The sequence below is a fragment of the Pseudoliparis swirei genome, chromosome 20, assembly GCF_029220125.1.
Source record: "Pseudoliparis swirei isolate HS2019 ecotype Mariana Trench chromosome 20, NWPU_hadal_v1, whole genome shotgun sequence".
Taxonomy (NCBI): domain Eukaryota; kingdom Metazoa; phylum Chordata; class Actinopteri; order Perciformes; family Liparidae; genus Pseudoliparis; species Pseudoliparis swirei.
Genome location: NC_079407.1, coordinates 23,031,856 through 23,057,290, shown reverse-complemented (window position 1 = coordinate 23,057,290; position 25,435 = coordinate 23,031,856). Strand labels below are relative to the sequence as shown.

The 25,435-nt window shown below is 45.1% G+C and overlaps 1 protein-coding gene across 1 annotated transcript; it reads left to right on the top strand.

The window, feature by feature from the left end:
- The first annotated feature begins 21,311 nt into the window (after positions 1-21,311).
- Positions 21,312-23,853, top strand: LOC130210459 (ras-related protein Rab-1B-like). Its single transcript, XM_056440785.1, has 6 exons — positions 21,312-21,383; positions 22,159-22,231; positions 22,319-22,414; positions 22,823-22,918; positions 23,012-23,143; positions 23,620-23,853. The coding sequence occupies exons 1-6, from the start codon at positions 21,370-21,372 to the stop codon at positions 23,851-23,853; spliced, it is 645 nt and encodes a 214-aa protein (XP_056296760.1). The 5' UTR covers positions 21,312-21,369.
- The last annotated feature ends 1,582 nt before the right edge of the window (positions 23,854-25,435 follow it).

Sequence of the window (25,435 nt, the reverse complement as noted above, 5' to 3'; positions counted from 1 at the left end):
TCTTTTCCTTTTTCGTGAGATTATGTTCTTGGCATTTCTGCCTCGCTCAGATGGCAGGAGAGAGAGAGGAATTGAGTGTATCAGCGGGCATTGCAGTCAACGCTGACTTTTCGTTACACAGGGGACACCAACAGTGGTTTAGTGGTTGGAATATCGCTGCTTGTTGGATATGTCCACCTCCCACATCCCTCCTACCCTGTGTGGGCTTTTACGATGTTTAAACCTCCTCGTTCACGATTGTGTGCGTAACATAGGAAAGTGTCAGGGTGGGATTAGGGTGGACCCAAATGCACGACTCAGGAGACAATAATGCCAATAAAGATCCTTTACTGAGAGCGTCGTCAGGAACGGAACAGACAGAATAATCAAACTCTGGAACGCTCGAGGGCTCGGTCGGAAAAACACAAGACAATCTGGCAGAGGACAAGTGCAAGTGAGGGAACCTAAGACAGAGACTAATTAGGGAATGGGCATCAGGTGAGATGGGCATGGAGACCAGGTGAAGGTAATGAGGGACTAACGAGGGAGTGATCAGAGGCAGGTGAAGGGAGTTGGACTGACGAGATGGGAAGCAGGATCTGGAATGACATGATAGTTACGGCGTTTCTCAAGATGCGTACTTGTGCGTACTTTCCTCTACTTGTGTCCTCGTGACTCGTGAAACGTCATCAGTCTCAGCCCGAGTACATGTTCCAATTCAAAGTTCGCTTCTCGCAAAGCACGGTCAAAACACCCGGATGTGACTTGATCCTCCCACTTTCCGGAGGATGCATCAGAGGAGACTTGTGCGTACTCTGGCCAGCATATATCCCAGAATGCATTTCACCAGCAACCGGAAACAGTAGCGGAGGAGAAAATAAACTACTGACAGTTGACTTTTTATAAATAATACTGTTGTTGAGTCACGGAATGTAATTTGAGGATGTTTTGTTTATGTGACTGTAAAAAATAATTTACAGTGAATAATTAGAGTAAACCCAGGAGCAAGAACAGCTGATGTGGTGACGTCATCAAGTCAACTGCTGTTCCAATCGCAGAAAGACCGTCCTCCCGTCCTCCGGAGTCTGGACTCCCGAGGCCAGACTCCCAAGTCCAGACTCCAAAAGAACACAAGTCTGTACTCGTGTACTTTGAATTGAGAAACGCCGTTAGTGAGACAGGATGAAAACAACTAATACAAAAAGGAAGGTGTGGAGCTAAACTGTTACAGGAAAGGACACGGACCAAGTATGACCAACTTCCCACCGGCGCTCCACTCGTTCTCCACCGTGTTTCGCGAACTTGAGTTTAGGGTGGCTGTTAACGGCTGAGGAGAGTTTTACGAATGTATGACTCATAATAATATTATAATAACAACACAGTTTTATTTTGACTCATAAGCCATCCTTCAAAGTGAAATCGGGAGCAAAGGAGCATCCCCGCTGATACATGATGCTCATTCTGTGCTGGGAGACGGTTAGTGTTCTCCTCTTTTTGCCGCCAGAGAACAAAACTGTCAACACCAGCAGCATTCTGTATATATTCCAATAAAGCACACAGGAACTCAGCAGCTGATTTATGGGTCATTTTCTGAAGTGCCAGGAAATATTTTCAGCCCTGATAAGAGATTTTTAAATCGCCGATTATAGTGTAAAAGTTATAGAGATTAATGGTGACTACAGTTGAGGAATGAACACGTACCCGAGGCCGAGAGCTGAATGGCGACCACGGGCAGTTCCACAACGGCGTCACAAAACAAGCTGCTGAAGGAGGATAGTTAGGGTCCTCGTGACGACTTTGTCGTAGAGGAACCTATTGTTTTTCAAGGAATTATTTTTCTCTATAGCAATGAAAGTGTGTTTGGGGCCTTTATCATATCTCAAACATTGTCTCATTTGACATGCATATCAGGACTGGTGAAAATATTGATATTTTAGAGGTCTCGCATTTGGGTACAAAACAATTGCTCTATAGCGCCCCCTTGCGGTAGAAAGGCTGCCTTTTTTGAAAACTATGACCGATTGTTCAGAAAATTGATAAACATGTTCACTTGGACTTGCTCTACAAATAAGTTAATGGTGACCATAAAATGCGTCGACTTTAAATTTTGTAATTCTGTAATTTTGTAAAGAAATATATATTTTTATATTTCTCCAAAATGCGTTGTCTGATTCATACAAAAATGTCTGTGGTTCATTATTGGCGCAATGTCATCATAACTTGTTAAAAACTTGCTGATATATCATTGAGTTCAGAGGATATGGGCCAATGAACATCTTAGGGGTGTGGCCTAATATGAAAAGTACCTAACTTCCAAATCACTTTGCCTAACCTCACCAAATTGCTAGCCTATGTCCAAATGGCATCCCTAAACAAACCCTATTTTTTTCAGAATATTTGAACATTAGGGGGCGCTGCAATAAATCGCTCAATATCGAAATGTTTAGCCGATTTTTCACATTTTGGGGAGTTGTAAAACAGTCAACTCCTCCTAAAGATTAAACCTGATTCATTACAAAGTTGGGCAGTCTGGTCTTGAGACCTTTGCAGGGAAAAATCTTTGAAAGATTTAAAAAATACTAAACTATGTGCAGTCAAAGAAACACCTTTCGACATGAAGATGTAGGTTGTTGTAACTCGGCCATACATTATCTAATCTGCTCCATATTTCTCACATGTCATAACATACTGACCCTGAAGACATTCATATGCTAATTCTAAATTCTAGTCAAAGCGCCACCGAGTGGCCAAAGCAAATCAGCCTAAAACGCATCAGATTCACATTTAATTTACATGACGTGGTCTACACTTCACGTGGATACACATGATGCACGTATATGTTCACATTATCACAGCGCCTCCTACTGGCTCCACTGGACTCGCTCGAATCTGCCGTAAATTGTTCATGCTTGATAAAAGTCACGGCCTGAAGAAATCGGCAAGCTTTTTTTCACTCCGTCAAAGCGCCACCGACTTTCAAAATAAAATCAGTAACACGTGACGAACGGTAAAACAGAATCCAGGTCAGGAACCACAGGTTGATGGCAAGTATTGCATCCAATCGGCTCTGTGAAACTTTGACCGACAGGCTCATTCAGCTTCCGGCTCCCCCTGATCTTTGAGTCGCTTGTGCAACATTTTGATTGAGACCAACAGAAGCTCGTATGAGGGAAAAAACCTGGCTTACTCAACCAACAGGTTGGACTACAGAGTCCGAGCCAACCGTGATTGAAATCGCACATGGAAATAGAAGCGCCTTCGCTGTGAACTGCAGACACGAGAGAGAAAAAGTCAAGTCAATTCTGTTATATTCGAGCCCAATATCACAACTCACAGATTTGCTCCAAAGTCTTAACAATCTGCACAGAATACGCCATCCTTTGTACTCAAGAAGCTCAATTCGGACACTTAAAAACTCTAAATGGAAGAAACCTCGGGTCAGATCACTCTCCATGGACGAAAATCCAGTGTAACTAAATACTGTTACTCAAGTGTTTGATACACAGGAGACAACGGTATTGTTAGCACCTCCCATCACAGCACAACACATGAAAGTTCTCCTCGACCATGACCGCCTCTTTCTCTATTCAGGTCGAGGTCTACAGCCACGCTCCCCTCCCCTCCCTCTGATCCTCCACCAGGCCGTATGGCTCCTTAAACCCTTTCAATTGACCAACTGGACTCAACCTCCACCCTGTAACACACACACACACACACACACACACACTCTCTCTTTCTCCCCTCTTCAGTTCACTTTCGAGGAGGGAAGCAGCGGCCGGTCCTGCTTCCTGGAACAAGATCCAAAGAAAAAAAGTGTGTGTGTGTGTGAGAGTATTTTGCGCGGGGAGGAGGGGGGGAGTAGAGTGTTAAGAGCGTCCAGTGGATTATGTTTCGACAAAAGACTGGACCCCCCTGCTGCTGTAATTTTCCCGCCAGTCAGTTTCCTGTTTCCTGGAATCTGGCAACATGTCACACACACACACACACACACACACACACACACACACACACACACACACACACACACACACACACACACACACACACACGGGCCACTTGGTGCCAGCTGCTCACTATGATGCAACAGCAGAGTGACCAGCAAGCCCTCGGGGCATCTGGTTAATAAAGACTTCCTTTCATCACGTCCCTGGGAACATAATCCATACACTATTTCATCACGTCGCTCGGAAATCGCCTTAAAAAAGGGGGGACAGAGAATTTGCAGAATCCTTTTCACCCTGTGACAATAATAAAAAGATTAGTTTCCGCATTGAAGCTGTCTGTGTTTTGCATACTCACAGCATGTTCAGCACATGGTTTATTACTTTAATAGTTGTCAGTGCTGGGGATAAAAGTGAAACACGTTTAGATATTTTCTGTAGTTTCAAATTACTCTTTTTAAAAATATTCATATTCATAATAAGAAACCAAGTGTGAAAGCAATGTGTTTATGATGAAGCTATTACTGCCTCTTCCAAATATTACAGGGGAAATAGAAAGCTTATCACCAGTGAGAATGATTTGGCTTGTTTCTTCTTTCTCAACCAGCAGCTACAGAGATGCTGCTATGGCTGGAAGTGAGGAATACAGTCAGTGCGTTTACATGATGGTATAATTCGAATCTTGCTTTAGTCGGACGATGCTATCTTTTGGGTCATCTGCTATTATCCCAATATACATGGCAGTGAGTAATTCGAATCATTGGCCTTTGAAAGCATGTCATATCCGATACGATAGGTGGCGCTGTTTTCATTACAACTCGTGGTGATACAGCCATTTCCGCTTGACCTCTTCACCACTACCAACAACAACCAACAACAACAACATCAACATTTCGAGAAAGAACCATGAACTTTAGTATGTTCAACTCCTTCAATACATTTATCATACATTCTGTCTGCTCTTCGGTCCAGAAATGTGTGGTGGCTCTTGTGTTCTCCATAGCGTTGTTTGTTTGTTTTCTGCCGGCCAGGCTCCCGGCAGTGACAACTTATCGTCTCTTTCGACTTCCGGGTCACGACATGGGAGGGAGGGGGGAGGAGGGCGGCGGGATCTCAAGCATGCGCAAAGACGCAAAGTCCAGTTCCTAATCCAATTCACCGTTACATGCCGCGATAGTCGAATTATCAACCGGATCGGATCGAGTTATCCAGGGGTGTTAATCGGATCGTAGTCGGACCGCACATAGTCGAACAAAGGTGTTTACATGAAACGGATAATTCGATTTCAGTCCGACTAAGCCAGTTATTCGAATGCATGTAAACACGGTCAGTGTGACACCAAGATTGCAAGACGGCCTTTAGTTTGACATATGAGTAAAACATGCAGCTGCAAATACAGGGTTACCACAGCAAAGTGGAAGCTCCCCGAAAGCGCCGACGGATGTCTCTAAAAATAAATCACACAGTCAAAAGCTCCCGCAGCTTTAAGGGCATCCGCTAATTTGCGGACGAGTGTGTGACACTGTGCACGGCATACTGGGGATGCTGCAAGGACTCTCAAATGTCCACTGCAAATGCATGTGTGGACAAATGTCCGACACACACACACACACACACACACACACACACACACACACACACACACACACACACACACACACACACACACACACACACACACACACACACACACCTTCAATGCCAAACTGTTAACTGCCACACTGCCACAACTGGTGGACGGTTGTTAAGGTGTGTGTGTGTGTGCGAGAGACAGAGTGGACCTTGTTCACTTCAGACAGCCCCAGTCTGCCGATACAGTGTAAAGTAACACACACACACACACACATACCTACACACGCACACACACGTTCAACACACACATACATACACACACACACGTTCAACACACTGGGTCTGGGTGTGAGTCTTAACCCTTGTGTTGCCTTAGGGTCATTTTGACCCGAATCAATATTACACCCTCCCCCCGCCTTAGGATTAATTTGACCCCATTCAATGTTTAATGTCGGTGTTCTTTCGGGAGTCAACAAACAAACATAAAGTGCCTCACACTTAAACTTGGAAAACAATATTAATTCTAATAATTTTCTGGAGGTTTTAATTGCCGGCGTCAAATTGAACCCAAAGGGTAAAATATGTTAGTAAATATAAAGGTAACAGGAGGGTGAAACATTGAATCGGGTCAAAATGACCCTAAGGCAACACAAGGGTTAAGCGCTGTTGTACGGCCCTAAATGAGACCAGTCTCCTCAGCAGCTGCTATATGTTATTTAAACAGGGGCAGTCGTTGTGTGTGTGTGTGTGTGTGTGTGTTTGTGCACACTTTTTGCACTCAACTGTCAGTCACCAACGCTATTTTTTTTTGGAATGACATCACATAGTCGGGACAGGTTTCAGGGGGAGGAGCATACGGTTTATTCGTGGTTTTATTAAGAGAGTGAAGAAACATCAGCGCACCCGTAAACGCTACGAAGACCAATTAACATGTTTGCGAAAGGTTTCAATGGCTGCAGCGTTGCAATAGCGCCAACTACAGGTGTGTACATTCGGATATGAGTTGTGTGTCATTGAACACAAAAACATGTGGAACACATGCACCTGTGTTACAGACATGAACAGTTGCTCCTGTCACTCTGGTTTGAGTTACAGACGGAACATCTTGTGAATGCCCGCTGTCTCTGAAACAGACTCGGAAGTCCCCGGCGTCGGGCTTTCCCCTCATAACCATGAAGTACATTTAATCTGATTCGATACAGAGGGAATTGCATGCTAAACTTAATGAAGCCCATTTTGAATGGTATTATTGGACAGAACATGTCGATTATGGTCCTGGTTTTAAAAGATAGTTTAATTGAACTGTATTTCAGACGTGTCACTTTTATGTGATGAAGTAGAGCAGCGATGCTCTTGTTTTACAAGAAGAACCACATTCATAACCCCCCCCCCTCTGTATTACTATGCAGAAGTCACACAGGCAGTGCAGGAATTTTGGGCTGTGGACCAGTATGGTATGAGGTCAGAGGGGTTAAAAGTCCTCATCCCTTTTATATTGTGCAACACAGCCTCATTGTCTCGCTCAGCCTCCCGTTCAGCTGCTCTGATGGTTCCTCCAAGCGTCTGATGTGGCTTCATAGAGTAACTGCACTGAGCTCCAGGACGACGCCGACTCGCCATTCAATATCTATCGATTATGTTCGATATACTGAATCGATATCTGATATGAAGTCTGGCTGCAGAGTTATTGATATCATAAACAGGCTGGTTGTGCAAAGCTTTATGGGCTTAAAGAGCTTTCCAAATGATGAATAAAAAAGAAATCGCTGACTCCCACGCGTCCTCGCGCAACGCGTCCTCGCGCAACGGTGTTCGTATGGCACCTTATGGAAAACCCTGTTTTTCCGCCCGGGTTCTTTGCGGCCTTCATGCATCCTCGTTCACGGAAACGTGGATTACATGTGATTACATCTCGTGGGACCTCTTGCTAAGAACTCTGTGTAAAAATAGCCTTTACGACAGAGTACAGCCGTTGTATCCGACCTGATTTTCATCGCTTGCTTGTTGTGCTGAAGACGAAGAGGCCCAAAGATACTCAGCAGCATTAACAGCCATCATCAGCCACATGCCTGAGAAATCAGCGTATTTATGGACGCGGCCATCCAGCCATATCTAACAGTCATTACCATAACAAATAATAATTCCCTTTGGAATTCCTGCCCTCTTTTCATACAATACAAACCGACACAGTTTATGCAGCAGTGTGCTGAACTGTTCCCCTTTCCACAGCTATTGTTTCATGGCTTATTTTCCTGGTTGGGGCCTCCCCCGACCCCATTACTTTACAACGGCTCCAGTCAGTATCATCGTTTTATTTTATTTTATTGTTAGTGGATGGTGGATGAATAAGCTGGGGAGGCTAGGGAGTCAGGTGTTGCTTGCTGGGTTAGGATGTGATTCAACATGCCGCCCCCAGATGGCTGAACCACCTGAGGATCAGTACGTTCACCACTCGTGAAACCGGGTTGTGGAGGTGGACGAATCCAACAACCAGCCAGAAGGCCGCTGTTCGTCCTCGGTGATGTGATAACGTGTATTTGGTTTTCGGGAATTGACACATGTTTTCTTACAGGAAATCGTGTGAAAAGATTGCAAAATCTCTTTTGGTAAAATACCATGAGAACTCGTCGACGGCAGGAATTTTGTTTTCATCAATACAGCAACTGTTCCCCTTTGAGAAAATGCACATAGAAATATGAGTATGAAAACATCTTTACTGTACACACACACACACACATGCACACACACACACACACACACACAAACACACACACACACACACACCCACACACACAGAGCTACTCCTCTATTCTCTCCCACCCTCACACTCACACAGAGGCAAAGAGAGCGACACACAAGCAACGGGGCCTTTATGTGTGTGTGTGTGTGAGTGTGTGTGTGTTTATGTGTGTGTGTGTGTGTGTGAGAGAGAGACACATGTCTCCTGTCGACAGGTCTGAAGAACAAACACACTGACAGAAACAGGGTCGACAGAGGTGTGGGTTGTTGTGTGTGTGTTTCAGTCGGGGTGGTCTGGTACACCTACAAAATCTCAATGTCAGACATAAAAACAAACACACGGGTCCACACACACACACAAACACACACACACACACGCGCCACCTTGTACACTGTGTCTTTATGCCCTGTTTGAATGTGTTGTGCCATGCGTCTGCCATTGACATGAACCAGTGGAACTAATTGAGCAGTGTGTGTGTGTGTGTGTAGTTGTGTTGATAAACAAGTGAGAAGCTCTGACCGCTTCCCTTGCCTTGCATTGACGATCTGAGCAGTTAACAAGACACAACGGGTGTTACAAGGCTTCCTCTGCATGCATGTGTGTGTGTGTGTGTGTGTGTGCGCGTGCGGTGAGCTGTGTGGTAATGTTTGAGCGACAAGGGGTTAACGAACACAGCTGCCATCAGTTAAGAACGTTCAGCCAGAACTCTGCATGTGGTTTACTGTTGACCGTATCAGTGCGTGTGTGCGTGTGCGTGCGCGTGTGTGTTCCTGTATCAAAACATGCGCATGTTGGTTTTTCAAAAGTGACAACGGCCTCTTCCTGCGCGTTTGAACCGGAGACCTTACTGTTGGTGTGATTCCAGGGCTTCTTCATGTCACAGAGTCGGTTGATTCCATGAACCAAAAGCCCTGAATCCCTAAAACCTCGTGCTGATCGGTGAGATGTGTCTGGAGAGAAAGCGAGACGCTTATCGTCCGTGGTTTGTTGACATGGTTCGTTGGCGAGTCGAGGTCAGACCTCGGTGCGTTCCCCATCTGTTGATTTTTCCTATCCATGTGCTAGAATGCAACGCGCATCTGGTTATGGGATACAAGTCTGATCTTGTCTGATCTGTATCTTGGACCTCAAAGTCGGACCTCAAGTCACGTTCCAGAAGTTGTATTCAATTCAGTTTCAATTCAGTTTATTTGTATAGCCCAATTTCACAAATTACAAATTTGTCTCGGAGTGCTTTACAATCTGTACACAGACATCCCTGCCCCAAAACCTCACATCGGACCAGGAAAAACTCCCAAATAACCCTTCAGGGGGGAAAAAGGGAAGAAACCTGCAGGAGAGCAACAGAGGAGGATCCCTCTCCAGGATGGACAGATGCAATAGATGTAATGTGTACAGAAGGACAGATTTAGAGTTAAAATACATTCAATGAATATGACAGAGTGTATGAATAGTTCATAGTAGGCATATTCACGATGGAGACCTCCACGATCCATCAGGCAGATGGCGGTGGGGAGGAGGAGTGGGCGGAGTCTCAACAGTGGGCGGAGTCTCAACAGGACAGTGGCGTAGTCAGGAGCAGAAATTCCACGACCCAGACCTCGATGATCCATCAGGCAGATAGGATCTATGCCGTCTCATAGGGTCCGATGACCCCATGAGACGTGAAGTCAAGGACTCCGGGAGAAAGCAGAGTTAGTAACGCAGATTGAGAGATGAAAATTCATCCTTAAGGAGAGAAAAAAAGAGGAGATAGGTACTCAGTGCATCCTAAAACGTCCCCCCGGCAGCTATAACCCTATAGCAGCATACCCAGGGCTGGACCAGGTGAACCTGATTCAGCCCTAACTATAAGCTCTGTCAAGAGGAAGGTCTTAAGTCTACTCTTAAACGAGGTGACTGTGTCTGCCTCCCGGACTGAAATTGGAAGCTGGTTCCATAAAGAGGAGCTTGATAACTAAAGGCTCTGGCTCCCATTCTACTTTTAAGACTCTAGGAACTACAAGTAGCTCCGCATTTAGTGAGCGTAGCTCTCTAGTGGGGCAATATGGTACTACAAGCTCCTTAAGATATGATGGAGCATCACCAATCAAGGCTTTGTAGGTTAAGAGAAGAATTTTAAAAGTGATTCTTGATTTTACTGGGAGCCAGTGCAGAGCAGCTAGTGCAGGAGTGATGTGATCTCTTTTCTTAGTTTTAGTGAGAACACGAGCTGCAGCATTCTGGATCAACTGGAGGGACCTAAGAGATTTATTAGAGCAGCCTGATAATAAGGAGTTGCAGTAATCCAGTCTCAAGTAACGAAGCGTGAACCAATTTTCTGCATCTTTTGAGACAAGATGTGCCTGATTTTGAAATATTACGTAGATGAAAGAATGCAGTCCTTGAGATTTGCTTTACGTGGGAGTTAAGGACAAGTCGATCAAAGATAACGCCAAGATTCTTTACAGTGGTGTTGGATGCCAGGGCAATGCCATCTACAGAATCCACATCACCAGATAATTGATCTCTGAGGTGCTCAGGGCCGATTAAAATTACTTCGGTTTTGTCTGAGTTTAACATCAAGAAGTTGCAGGTCATCCATGTTTTTATGTCTTTAAGACATGCTTGAATTTTACCGAGTTGGTTGCTCTCCTCTGGTTTTATCGATAAATATAGTTGAGTATCATCTGCATAACAATGAGACCACGCCCACAATAGCAGGTCCACAACCTTTTTTATTTTTTATTTTTAAGGCCACCGTCAGTATTTTTGCAATCTTGTGGGTGTATCCGGTCATTATTCAAATTTTTCCGCCCGGGTTCTTCTTGGCCTTCATGCATCCTCGTTCACGGAAACGTGATTACATGTGATTACATCTCGTGGGACCTCTTGCTAAGAACTCTGTGTAAAATAGCCTTTACGACAGAGTACAGCCGTTGTATCCGACCTGATTTTCATCGCTTGCTTGTTGTGCTGAAGGCGAAGAGGCCCAAAGATACTCAGCAGCATTAACAGCCATCATCAGCCACATGCCTGAGAAATCAAGCGTATTTATGGACGCGGCCATCCAGCCATATCTAACAGTCATTACCATAACAAATAATAATTCCTTTGGAATTCCTGCCTCTTTTCATACAATACAAACCGACACAGTTTATGCAGCAGTGTGCTGAACTGTTCCCCTTTCCACAGCTATTGTTTCATGGCTTATTTTCCTGGTTGGGGCCTCCCCGACCCCATTACTTCAACGGCTCCAGTCAGTATCATCGTTTTATTTTATTTTATTGTTAGTGGATGGTGGATGAATAAGCTGGGAGGCTAGGGAGTCAGGTGTTGCTTGCTGGGTTAGGGATGTGATTCAACATGCCGCCCCCAGATGGCTGAACCACCTGAGGATCAATCGTTCACCACTCGTGAAACCGGGTTGTGGAGGTGGGCGAATCAACAACCAGCCAGAAGGCCGCTGTTCGTCCTCGGTGATGTGATAACGTGTATTTGGTTTCGAATTGACACATGTTTTCTTACAGGAAATCGTGTGAAAAGATTGCAAAATCTCTTTTGGTAAAATACCATGAGAACTCGTCGACGGCAGGAATTTTGTTTTCATCAATACAGCAACTGTTCCCCTTTGAGAAAATGCACATAGAAATATGAGTTTGAAAACGTCTTTACTGTACACACACACACACGCACACAAACACACACACACACACACACACACACACACACACACACACACACACACACACACACACACACACACAGAGCTACTCCTCTATTCTCTCCCACCCTCACACTCACACAGAGGCAAAGAGAGCGACACACAAGCAACGGGGCCTTTATGTGTGTGTGTGTGTGTGTGAGTGTGTGTGTGTGTGAGAGAGAGAGACACGTGTCTCCTGTCGACAGGTCTGAAGACCAAACACACTGACAGAAACAGGGTCGACAGAGGTGTGGGTTGTTGTGTGTGTGTTTCAGTCGGGGTGGTCTGGTACACCTACAAAATCTCAATGTCAGACATAAAAACAAACACACGGGTCCACACACACACACAAACACACACACAAACACCCACACACACACGCGCCACCTTGTACACTGTGTCTTTATGCCCTGTTTGAATGTGTTGTGCCATGCGTCTGCCATTGACATGAACCAGTGGAACTAATTGAGCAGTGTGTGTGTGTGTGTGTAGTTGTGTTGATAAACAAGTGAGAAGCTCTGACCGCATCCCTTGCCTTGCATTGACGATCTGAGCAGTTAACAAGACACAACGGGTGTTACAAGGCTTCCTCTGCATGCATGTGTGTGTGTGTGTGTGTGTGCGTGCGGTGAGCTGTGTGGTAATGTTTGAGCGACAAGGGGTTAACGAACACAGCTGCCATCAGTTAAGAACGTTCAGCCAGAACTCTGCATGTGGTTTACTGTTGACCGTATCAGTGCGTGTGTGCGTGTGCGTGCGCGTGTGTGTTCCTGTATCAAAACATGCGCATGTTGGTTTTTCAAAAGTGACAACGGCCTCTTCCTGCGTGTTTGAACCGGAGACCTTACTGTTGGTGTGATTCCAGGGCTTCTTCATGTCACAGAGTCGGTTGATTCCATGAACCAAAAGCCCTGAATCCCTAAAACCTCGTGCTGATCGGTGAGATGTGTCTGGAGAGAAAGCGAGACGCTTATCGTCCGTGGTTTGTTGACATGGTTCGTTGGCGAGTCGAGGTCAGACCTCGGTGCGTTCCCCATCTGTTGATTTTTCCTATCCATGTGCGAGAATGCAACGCGCATCTGGTTATGGGATACAAGTCTGATCTTGTCTGATCTGTATCTTGGACCTCAAAGTCGGACCTCAAGTCACGTTCCAGAAGTTGTATGTGAGCGGACTGAGACCACGCCCACTAAAGCAGGTCCACAACCATTTCATTTAATTTTTTTTATTTTTAAGGCCACGTCAGTATTTTTGCAATCTTGTGGGTGTATCCGGTCATTTTTCAAAATAAAACATCTTCCCGACCTTGACAATCAAATACAACATTTTTTATTGATTCTTTCTGTGAGGCCCAGTACCACAGGACCTTGGTGCAGTTTTTTTTGTTTTTTGGTCAGTTTAACTTTTCACCGTTCAAGCAGATCACACCTGGTGGTGAAAGGAAACAGAGTCAGCTTCAACGATCTTGAAAAGATCTTAATTTTGCAATATGATAGAATGATGCTATTGTCGCCTGACTGGACCACGTGTACCGTAGGAAACGTGCGTATCCTGTTCAGGCTGCCAGGGGGTAGGAGAGGGGAGGGGAGGGGGCATTGGGGGAAGGCAGGTCACACCCTGGGTATGACAGGAAAAGATTCGGAGCTCACATGTTCCGAGCCAATATGGAATGAATTATGAAGGTGTCACACGGGTATTGGACATGCGTCCAGATGAAGGTGTTCCCTCCGACCATAACATCTGCTTCAGTCTGACACGCCGCGCTGACTAAAAAGACAAACGATCATGACCGAAATCTCTCATCTGGGCCTTCACCAACCCCCCTGTGGAGCTACGTTTTGGGTTAGAACAGAACAAAGCAGAGGAAGAGCTCACGGCGTTAACCCCCACCGGTGTCTGGACCGACGGAGACGAGCTCCAGGGGCTCACACTTCAGCTCGACATCAAACGGGGAAAAGGGAAGATGATGTCACTGTAACGGCAATAAAGTTTGACTGACGGAATTGGGGGGTGGGTGGGGGGGGGAGGTTAATAGTAAACAAACAGAGAGACCATGACAGTGTGTTAAATGAATACTATTGGCCGTGTGTGTGTGTTGTTTACGGTTTCCTGCAGCAGCAGAAGAGAGGGGTCTTTTAACACGAGTATTATGTTGCTTCCTGTCTGTGAAGTGTGTGAAAGAGAGAGAGAGAGAGAGACATTGAAACTGACAGAAAGGAACTGTCTGTTGTGTGAAACACACACACACACACACACACCTCAAATACCTCTGGTTACTATGGACAGCTGGTCTGTTGGCGGGAAAGCAGTGGCCAGCTGTCACTGGAGAGAGAGAGAGAGCGCGGGAGGGCGAGGGCGGGGTTGCATACACTAATCGACGGCGAGGAGCAGAAAAGAGAAACATCCGGAGACCAGGAGAGCTCATGTAGAGAGAAGAAAGAGACGACAAAAGATAAAAGAGGAAACAAAGCAAGCCAGTTAATGAGAGTGGAGGACGTAAGCGGGACATCTGTGCGGCTCATGTTCTCGCGTGAGCTTCACGATCAGCGCAAACCGTCCCCACGTTAAAAGTGGCCTCCCTGTTGGGCTTCTTGCTTTAACTGGACACTGAAAATAAACTCAGCTAAAAAAACAGTAAAAAAGCAACTCTTTCTCATATGACATTTGTATTGTTTTTCATGTGGTATTCTTTTTCTCTCCTTTGTACGTGTTTCTGCACAAAGCCACCGAGAGCTCTTGATTGTGACATGTGTACCTCAAAATATATGTAGTTACATATGTAATGGAAACAAAAAACAACATACTAACTTATTATTTTCACACATCAGGACACCTCATTGCGTATCAGTGCGTCCAAAACACAAACGTCATAAATAATCTTATTCGACTTTAATCATTTAATCCAAGAAGTTTCGGCTCGTTTTTTGCTTTATAGTTGCTATTATTTGTGCAGTGGGTCTGTTTTTTAGACGGCATAGGATCAAATAATGAGGAATGAAAACCACATTTTACTGAGAGTGACATTGCGCTTTATTGCTGATCAATGTTACAGACAAAACTGTTTATACGTGTAACATTTCATTTAAAAAAGTATTTCTGCTTCTGGAATACTTGTGGTGCTCACCGCATATCATGTGACGTGGAAACAACCAATCACAGCCGGCTGATTCTTTTATTTTTATTTTTACATAAATATCAGTCTTTGATAAATATATGAAGTATCCTCATTGTCATGCCAAGTGGTTTACTTCCTCGACCCTCTGCTGCCAAAGGACGTCCCGGCGTCCGGGTTCAAAGGTCAGCCGAACTGAAGCTGACGAGTGGAGCGCCGAAGCTCCTGTGAGGGACGTGCGGGGTTAGCTTCTGTCGAGTGTCCTCAGTGAGGCCTGCTGCTGAATTACAGCAACTTCATGCAGGTTTTAGTTGCTTAGTAACGGCAGGCGTGACAGGAGCGGAACAGCCCCCACCACACACACACACACACACACACACACACACACACACACACACACAGCCCAGCACATGCTCAGGTGGATGTCCCAGTCGGGATCCGTCTGCACGTCAGATAAACACATTTGCAAATTGTAAGCCAGCGAGGCTTTGATCTAGTTCCTCCTACTGGCAGGCCGGGCCAACTACACGATGAGACTGGGGGAAAGGAGGGGAAAAGGAGGGTGGGGGGGGGGGGTGATCAAGTGAGTTATCAGACTGCAGTGCAACTGGACATGACACAAGTAATACGAATTCCCCAAAAAATTTAACTTTTTTGTTTTTTGTCCTGCGCGAAAAGTAAACGTGAGTTGAATTTGGGAGAGAGTAATGAGGAGGGTTTAACTTTAACACGGTTCTCTGCTTTTTAGTGCTCATGAACTCTTTCTCCCGTATTTGAATAATACACCTCACTCTCTACCGCTGAACAATAAGCTCATTCTCTGCGGCCCTGAATCCCATCCGCTCAGATATTTAGTACCTTTTTTTAAATGAACAGAAAAAGTGTTCTTAGTTTAATAACATTTTTTTTTTTAAATGTGTACTTAATTTTTTTCTACATAACTTGTAGAACATGAGATTGCATGAAGATGTGTATTTTTGGAAAATATATATTCAGCTCTTTCTCTCAAGCCTTCATTCAACATCCAGTTAATTATCTGCCTCAGGGTGCACACACGCACGCGCGCACACACAAACGCACACATGCACACACAAACGCACACACACGCACACACAAACACACACAAACACACACACGGAAAAGAGTAGATGTATGTGACTCCACATAAATCTTCAACCAACAGCAACAAAAGTGTGCACACACATTTGAAAATCCATTTATGTTTCAGTAAAACATAACAATAAATGTTGCCGGTCAGCAGAAGTTTTCTGAATAAAATTATGAATCATATTTAATGGACTCACATCTGGTTTTGGATCTGATCTTAATCTAAGACTAGTTCCACTGCTAAAAAACACCCTGTTTCATTTTTTACTTTATTTCCTTTTATAATCTTCGACACACACTCTAGCTATCTCAAAATACTCCATGTTTTTAAAAGGCTCAAACACAAACGCACACACATGCACACACACACAGGCTGACAAACAAACACACACATGCACGAGCCAGGGAGCGTGGTAAAAAAGAGTGAATAGTGAAAAGCACCTATTTATCCCGGCTCCCTCAGGTCTCCTGGGACACACACTGCTAGGAACAATGACCGGTTTAAGTCCATCCACTGACCTACACACACACACACACACACACGCGCACACACACACACACACACACACACTTCACTGTGATGTCCTGCATTAGTAAAAAATAAGTATTATTAGCTAGATGTATGTAAAGTTAGTCAAAGTACTCATTAGTCAGTCAAATATTCCTTGTCAGTGTTTCACTCGTATATATGATGAACTTTACTCGATGTAACTATACAGAGGATGAAAAACATTTCATCCTCTGTGTAGTTTATCGGAGAGATTCTTATTCAAAATTGGAGTTACGCAAAAGGGAATAACAATGAGGAATCTGTAAAGTAACTAAAGCTGTCAGATAAATGTAGTGGGAGTAAAAATAGAAGTATAAAGTAGCATCAAATGGAGTATAAGTACCTCAAATCCATACATGTACACCACTGGAGTCAATGTACTTTGTAATATAAAGACATCTCAGACTCTACACTGACCACCTGACACAAGATCCAAAGACTTCTGAAGTCCTCCACAAAGCGTCTCTTCCATTATTGTACAGTATGCAACAATAAATACAACGTTCACACTTCATTCTTTGAGGTTAAAACTAAAGATATTGTGAGATTGCTCTGTTTCTCCCCTTCTCTTTATCTCCGAGGCTTTAAAATATACGTAGCTTCATTTTCCCACCCATCCTCTCGCTTTCTCCTCCTCTCTCTTTGTTGATTTCTTTCTCCTCACGTTCTTTATTTCTTCCCTGTCTCCTTGTCCCCCTTCCCCCAGTTTTCCCACCTCCATGCTCCATCAGAAGCACCACAAAGCCTGCCGCCTGCCCTAGCAACCACCGCGCCGCCGCCTCTGCCCCGGCAACAGGCCGTCGCCAGGGCTTCTGACCCCTTGACCCCATCACAGCTGCTCAGCCATCGCGCGTCCCACAATCCCCTACTCGCTCCCGTGACTAGGGGGGGTCACAGGCGGGAATCAGACGTGAATAAGGCTGCAGCGCTTTCACTTTGTCCTCTGTCCATTTCCAAAAGAGGAGCAGAGGTGAAAAGGAGGAAAGGAGAAGAGACAAGGAAATAGCAGCAAATGACAAGAAGGGAAGGATAGGGGCAAGATAGGAAACAAGGACAGAAGATGAGAGAAGGGAGGCGACGTGAGAGCATCTGAAAAGACAAACGGGAAAAGAGAGAGTAACGTGTGAGAGGAGAGGAGATGAGGAAAGAAAGAAAAATGAGAGATAAAGGGAGGAAAATAAAGGAAACTGTGAGAGAAGAGGAAAGCAAAAAAAAATGCACAAAACAATGTACACATATCAAAAGGTGCCTTGTGATGTTTTCTAAAAGTTGGATGTCCAGAAGCTTGGCACTATATATATTATATATATAGTAGTTTTCATCTTTTTAGAGAGCTTCATTGAAGGTCAGCTATAAACCCGACATTTTCAGACTTCGCCAAACGTCAAGGCCACGCCCCTTTTGGGGGGTGGATCAGAAAACCGAAGCTACTCCAAAGTTGTTGTGGAACTTTGATCTCCTTGGTGAAAGTCGCGGAAGCGTAGCGCCCACCCTCGGGTGCCCTCTGCGGGCCAACACCGTCAGCACTGTTGCCCTTGTCGGCCTCCGCCATGTTGAGAGGCGTCGCGAGAAATAATAAATCAAGGTTGATTGCCATCACAGATTTATACCATAATCCTAACTTTTAAACTTGAGTGCTTTCCCGCATATTATTATTATTTTCATCACCTCCTCCAGAGAAGCATTTAAATCCGAGCGTCAAAAGATAAATTCCAGTTAATTGTATAAATATTCAATGATGTTCGACTCAGCTGGCTGACACCAACTTCACCTGCTCTCCGTTTTTACCATTAACGGTAACGATCGAACAACAACAACAACAACAACAACGAGCGTCAACACGGGGGACAGATTGTCCGACTCCGTGGACTCCATGTGTGTTTGGCAATAACAAAGCACAGCAGTGCACAGAGGGGCTCTGTGGGTGATTCCTATTGTGTGTATGCAGGGTCAGATGTGTGAAAGCCTATGCCTGTGTGTGTGTGTGTGTGTGTGTGTGTGTGTAGGTTGCCTATACATTGAACTCCAAGAGTCCTCAGGAGAAGAGAAAAATAAAACAAGTTCAATTCAATTCAGTTTATTTGTATAGCCCAATTTCACAAATTACAAATTTGTCTCGGAGTGCTTTACAATCTGTACACATAGACATCCCTGCCCCAAAACCTCACATCGGACCAGGAAAAACTCCCAAATAACCCTTCAGGGGGAAAAAAAGGGAAGAAACCTGCAGGAGAGCAACAGAGGAGGATCCCTCTCCAGGATGGACAGAACAATAGATGTCATGTGACCAGAAGGACATATTTAGAGTTAAAATACATTCAATGAATATGACAGAGTGGATGAATAGCTCGTAGGAGGCATATTCCACGATGGAGACCTCCACGATCCATCAGGCAGATGGCGGTAGAGAGGAGGAGTGGGCGGAGTCTCAACAGTTGTGTCTTCAAAGGCGATGAAGTGACATGAAGTGATGAATGGGACATGTTCTCTTCTGAAACATGATATGTGGTTTCAGTTGCGCTCACTGGTTTACACTCCATGTCGCGTTGAGCCTGTTTCTTACCTGTGTGACGTTCGATCAGATGTTGCTGCGTTGCCAAGTGAGCGACACACATGGAGCATCGACAGCTCCAGGGCCGGATCCTTTGGGGGTGGAGACCAAAACAGAGCGGAAAGGGCCCTGAAGACTGGACTTTGCCACAACTACAAATGAGTGCCGACGTATCTCTGTGTGTAAATAAGCAGATGTTCAAATTGATAAAGAATGAAACAATACTGGAAATCAAGGAATAACACACACTGGAAAAATTTATTATATTTCAATGGAAAAACTCACCTCATCTATCATTCACAACACAACAGAACACCACTACATCTGGTCATCATTCACTATATTTTTATTATTATTCATCTTAATTATTTTTATTATTTTTATTTCCCCTTGCCTGGAAACCAATTCAATTCCATGTACATGCATACGCTCATATATATACATCTGCTTTCATCTATGTATTTTTGTTTCCTTAAATAAAAAATAAAAAATAAATTTAAAAAGCGCACACGCACACATGCATTTGTATTTTCTTCCTTTTTCTCATTACTCTGACTTTATGATGTTTTGTCCACTGTTTTGTCGTCCTCTAGATGTTATGTCTATGTATTGTCTTTTGGCTTATAATAAAAAACATCCAAAAAAAACAAACAAAAAAACCAAACTGCTAAACAAAGTTTACGTTCCACTCTGTGAGGTGGGAATAGTTCAAGACCGTTTGTTTCCACTTCCCCCAAAGTGGTTTCAGCTCCTTAGCGTTTGCTTGTATTTGTTTACTCAAACAAAACAAAAGGAACATTCCCAAACACACTATCCATCTCTACGATGCCATTTCTGTTTATTTAATCAAGATTACTTGATTAATGGTACACTTCAGCACACGTATACAGTAGATATGGCAATGAAATGCAAATAAAGAGGAATGTTCAGTGGTTTTCTGAGTGGGTTTTAATAAATTGATATGTTACCAGCCCGGTCTCCTAAGAAATACATTCCCATACGATGAAACTGCAGAGTGAATGAAGTACATTAGTTGGCTAAACTTAACCAAATACCTTTTTTTACCTTCACATTGAAAATGCGGAAGGTTATGTTTTGATCGCCGTGTATTTATTTATTTGTATGCGTGTTATTCGCATAACACAAAAAGTATTAAACCGAATCACATTAAATTTGGTGGGATGATTGGTTATTATCCGGGGACCATTTTAGTTTCTTCATTGTTTTCGTTTTGTTTAAATTCGTAGTAAATTAAAACCCAAACGGTGATGTTTATTTTTTATTATTAATAAACTAGTCTTCTCTCATTTGGTGTTGTTGTTAACCCCGTGTTCCGCGACTCTTCCCTGCAGGACGGTTTGCCTTTTCAAAATATTTGAGGGTGAAGTTTACTGGGAAAAACTAAGAATTTACAAAAAGAAGCCAAAATAAACGTCAGTGTTTTCGGTCATCCATGAGCAGCTGGACTGACTCCGCAGACAGCCGCGGTTTGAGGGGAAATCTCAAATGAATTGATAAGAAAATGGAAGATGTTGTGACACACGCCCTTTGATATCAACGTCTCCAAGATGGCACCCAACGCTCGCTGCTCTTCGTAGTTTCCCCCCCCCGGGCGGTTCGTTCTGAAGTTTCAGAGCTGCGGTCGGGTGACGTGCAAGGGTGTGGGGATGGGGGGTTGGGGGGGGGGGGGCTCAGGCTGGTTGAGCTCACCACAGAAACTGCAGATCTCATTGAAAAACAAATGCATCACGGATATGAAAGGAGCTGATAAAGAAACGAGTGAAGTTTAGTTTATATGCTCAGCGGGGGGATTGTCTTCAGTGTTTGCCTCTGTGTGTGTGTGTGTGTGTGTGTTTGGTTTCCAGGTGCTGTCCCCATTGTAACATGAGCTGGTCCTTCATTAATAAATAATGCATCTAAACCAGTCGGCCGGTAGCTCCGGCTTATTCTGCCATTTGCCCTCCAAAAAGGACAGATACACACACTCACACTCACACACACACACACACGCACCCACACACATACAGCAGAGTACACAACATTACAGAGACAACGTGATTGTTTTCAGCTTCAAGATTCAACTTGGGGGGGATTATTTATTTTGTCGTGCACCTGGAGCTGCCCCAGCGACCATGAATCCTGAATAGTAAGTGTTGTTTCTTTTTGCCCGATGTGTGTTATTTCCTCCGAAACACACACACACGTCCCGAACACCGGCGGGAGACACTGACGTCTGCTCTTTGGCCCTGACCGCTCACCGGGAAAGTGACTTGTTTCTGACCCGGATGAAGTGTTTGCAGTCTGTCGTTGTGTTAATGAAGCCTGATATCTACAACTTCAGCCTGTCTGTTGCTGCTAATGCTTCAGCTCCATCCTATGATGGAGCGATGACGGCTATAGATATGCTGCTTTAATGCTATGATGTGTGTGAAATACTAAATCCATGAAGTGTGGACTGACTCTCAGGGGTCGAGCGTCCAGGGTTACACAGGAAAAAACGTCCAGTTGTTTTTCCGCATCCACAGTTTGGCTGTTACTTGACGTGCAGGTGGATCGCAAGGCCCCTGTGGCTCATGGGAATTGTAGGCATGAGAGCCAGGTCCAGTCACCGCATCAAACTGGGCTCTGTCCCGCTACTCGCTGGATTATTCTAGTAATAAGAGGTTATTTTAGAAGGGTGCCACATTTTCTAGTCCCGATCAAACAGCGGAGGAGGCTTGTTTGCATCCAGGCACATTAAGACTCTTCTTAATATGTCTTTAATCGCTGTTTATTCAAGATTAATTATTAATTACGAGCTACAAAAGTGACTTCATGAAAAACATTCCGCCTCCTGCATCCTAGTGGAATTCATTGAACTGGCCAATGTGTTCACGTGTGTCTCCGTGTGTGTGTGTGTGTGTGTGTGTGTCCTCGTCCAGCGACTACCTGTTCAAACTTCTTCTGATCGGTGACTCTGGAGTCGGAAAGTCATGTCTGCTGCTGCGCTTCGCGGTAGGCTGATAAAACACAACCTCCCCCCCCCCCCCCATTCCCCTAACCTAAACCTGATTCTAATCTGAACCCCCCGCCCCCCCATAGGATGACACCTACACTGAGAGCTACATCTCCACCATCGGGGTCGACTTCAAGATCAGGACCATCGACATGGACAGCAAGACAGTGAAACTACAGATTGTAAGAGGCGGTCAGCGCGGGGGAGGTCGTTTAGGAAAAACCTCCATTTAATTGATTTGTTAAAAGGTGCTGAATTAGATATTCAGAGCACATATCTATTGCCACACGGCATGCACTGCTAGCCTGGCAACGTAAACAAAGACAGAGATGCTCGGATTACACACACACACACACACACACACCTACACACCTACACACACACACACACACACACACTTTCCTTCGGCTCAGGTAAACCTCCCTCCACTTTATCTTAATATAGATAATAGTTGGTTTGTGCTATATTAACGCTCTAAATAGCATAACGACCCTCGAAAGCGAAACAAGTCAGAGAACAGTGTTTCATGGAGACGCTTGGTTGTTCTGACTTCCTTTGTGTGTGTGTGTGTGTGTGTGTGTGTCGCTCAGTGGGACACCGCAGGTCAGGAGAGGTTTCGAACCATCACCTCCAGCTACTACAGGGGAGCCCACGGCATCATCATCGTCTACGACGTCACGGAGCAGGTCAGCGTGTGTTTCTGCCACGGCCTCAACAACCCAACAGGAGAGAGCTTGGACATTAACTCCTCCTCCTCCTCCTCCTCCTCCTCTCCCCAGGAGTCCTTCAACAATGTGAAGCAGTGGTTGGACGAGATAGATCGCTACGCCTGTGAGAACGTCTCCAGGCTGCTGGTGGGGAACAAGTCTGACCTCATCAGTAAGAAGGTGGTGGACGTCGCCACGGCTCAGGTACTGTTAGAACACCCCCGTTTTTAAAAATGTAATTCATTTTGCCTGGTGTTTTTAATATGCGTATTAAAAACGCCAGGCAAAATTTATTGAATTTTTCAAAATGATGGCCGACAACATTGGCATAATTGTTACGAGCCATACATGTGACATGATGTGAACTCATACATGATGATGGTGCCGTTTTAGAATACCCAGCAGAATATAAAGCAGTGGCACCACCTTCAATATTAAAATGGAAGCCTATGAGGGGATTCCTTTCCACTCACTTTTAATGATGAGCACATGTTACTACACATAGTTTTGTATATATATATATATATATAATTATATATATATAATTATTTATGAATGCAGAGTACTTTTACACTGTGATGATTTGGCAAATTAACAATAATATTATATATATATATATATAAATATACATATACATATTTGTGATCGTTCCACTTACTCCCCCCCCCCCCCCCCTGCAGGACCTGGCCTCGTCTCTCAAGGTCCCCTTCCTGGAGACCAGCGCCAAGAGCTCGGACAACGTGGAGCGGGCTTTCCTCACCATGGCCTCGGAGATCCACAAGCGCGTGGCCAGCGAGGGAGGCGGGATGCGGGGCGAGTCGAAGGAGGCCCGGGCCCGGAGTGCCAAGATCAACAGCGCCCCGCTGTGGCTGGGAGGGGAGAAGCAGACACCGCAGGCCGGCAACTGCTGCTGAGCTGGAGAGGAGGAGGAGGAGGAGGAGGAGGAGGGGTCAGGACTATGGGATCGTTACGCTTTGGACACACAGTTATTGTCAGAATGTTGACATCTTTGCTACTAACTAATAATATGACTGTGTCAGGACGAAAACAATTTGTTTTCAGCCAGACTACAATCTATTTTTGCGCTTGGTATTTTTTTATTCAATATTTGGTAGTATTTCTGCTTCATTGAGGGCACTCAGATGGCAGGAATGAAATAATTCGGCCACACGAACAACGAGGACCGAGGACCACCCATTACTCCTTTCGCTCAGAAGTTAAGATGTAAATAGTAAAGAGTTGCAGACAAGTCACATATTATTTGAGCAACACAATGAGAAGAGTTATGATATCAGCAGTTTGAGCTGTTAGATTTAAACTGTGACTTCCCACCTTCCCTCAGAGGTAATTGATTGCTTTTGACCGGTTGTTTTTGTGTTTCGCATGCTGTTTGCATATTCAAATAAAGACATCTCAGTCTTGATGCTGGATATATGGATGAAAAGGTCTCAAATAGTTTTATCACTAAAATAGTTTCTGTGTTACAAAAACCACAATCTCAGAATCAGAATCAGACCCTTTTTTTGCCAAGTATATCTTCACATACAAGGAATTTGTCGTGGTGGGTGATGTGACAATGCACAACACCATCAAACAATCAACAACAATCAACACAGTGCAAGCATTGAAAGATATTAAATATACAGAAGAATATAAACTTTAAAATAAAGTGCACAGACAAGTAATAGAACTTCAATCAGTGTAACGTAAGTGTAAGTTTAAAATGTCAAGTTTATTTAAAGTGAAGAATGTGCAGGGGAGTTACCGGTAGGAAAATTGTCCTGGGGATGCCAGTCAGTCCGAGGGGGACCCGGGCTCTGTTCATGAGGGTCAGTGGGGGACCCGGGCTCTGTTCATGAGGGTCCAAGGGGGACCCGGGTTCTGTTCATGAGGGTCAGTGGGGGACCCGGGCTCTGTTCATGAGGGTCCAAGGGGGACCCGGGCTCTGTTCATGAGGGTCAGTGGGGGACCCGGGCTCTGTTCATGAGGGTCAGTGGGGGACCCGGGCTCTGTTCATGAGGGTCCAAGGGGGACCCGGGTTCTGTTCATGAGGGTCAGTGGGGGACCCGGGCTCTGTTCATGAGGGTCCAAGGGGGACCCGGGTTCTGTTCATGAGGGTCAGTGGGGGACCCGGGCTCTGTTCATGAGGGTCCAAGGGGGACCCGGGCTCTGTTCATGAGGATCAGTGGGGGACCCGGGCTCTGTTCATGAGGGTCCAAGGGGGACCCGGGCTCTGTTCATGAGGATCAGTAGGGGACCCGGGCTCTGTTCATGAGGGTCAGTGGGGGACCCGGGCTCTGTTCATGAGGGTCAGTGGGGGACCCGGGCTCTGTTCATGAGGGTCAGTGGGGGACCCGGGCTCTGTTCATGAGGATCAGTGGGGGACCCGGGTTCTGTTCATGAGGGTCAGAGGGGGACCCGGGCTCTGTTCATGAGGATCAGTGGGGGATCCGGGTTCTGTTCATGAGGATCCGAGGGGGACCCGGGTTCTGTTCA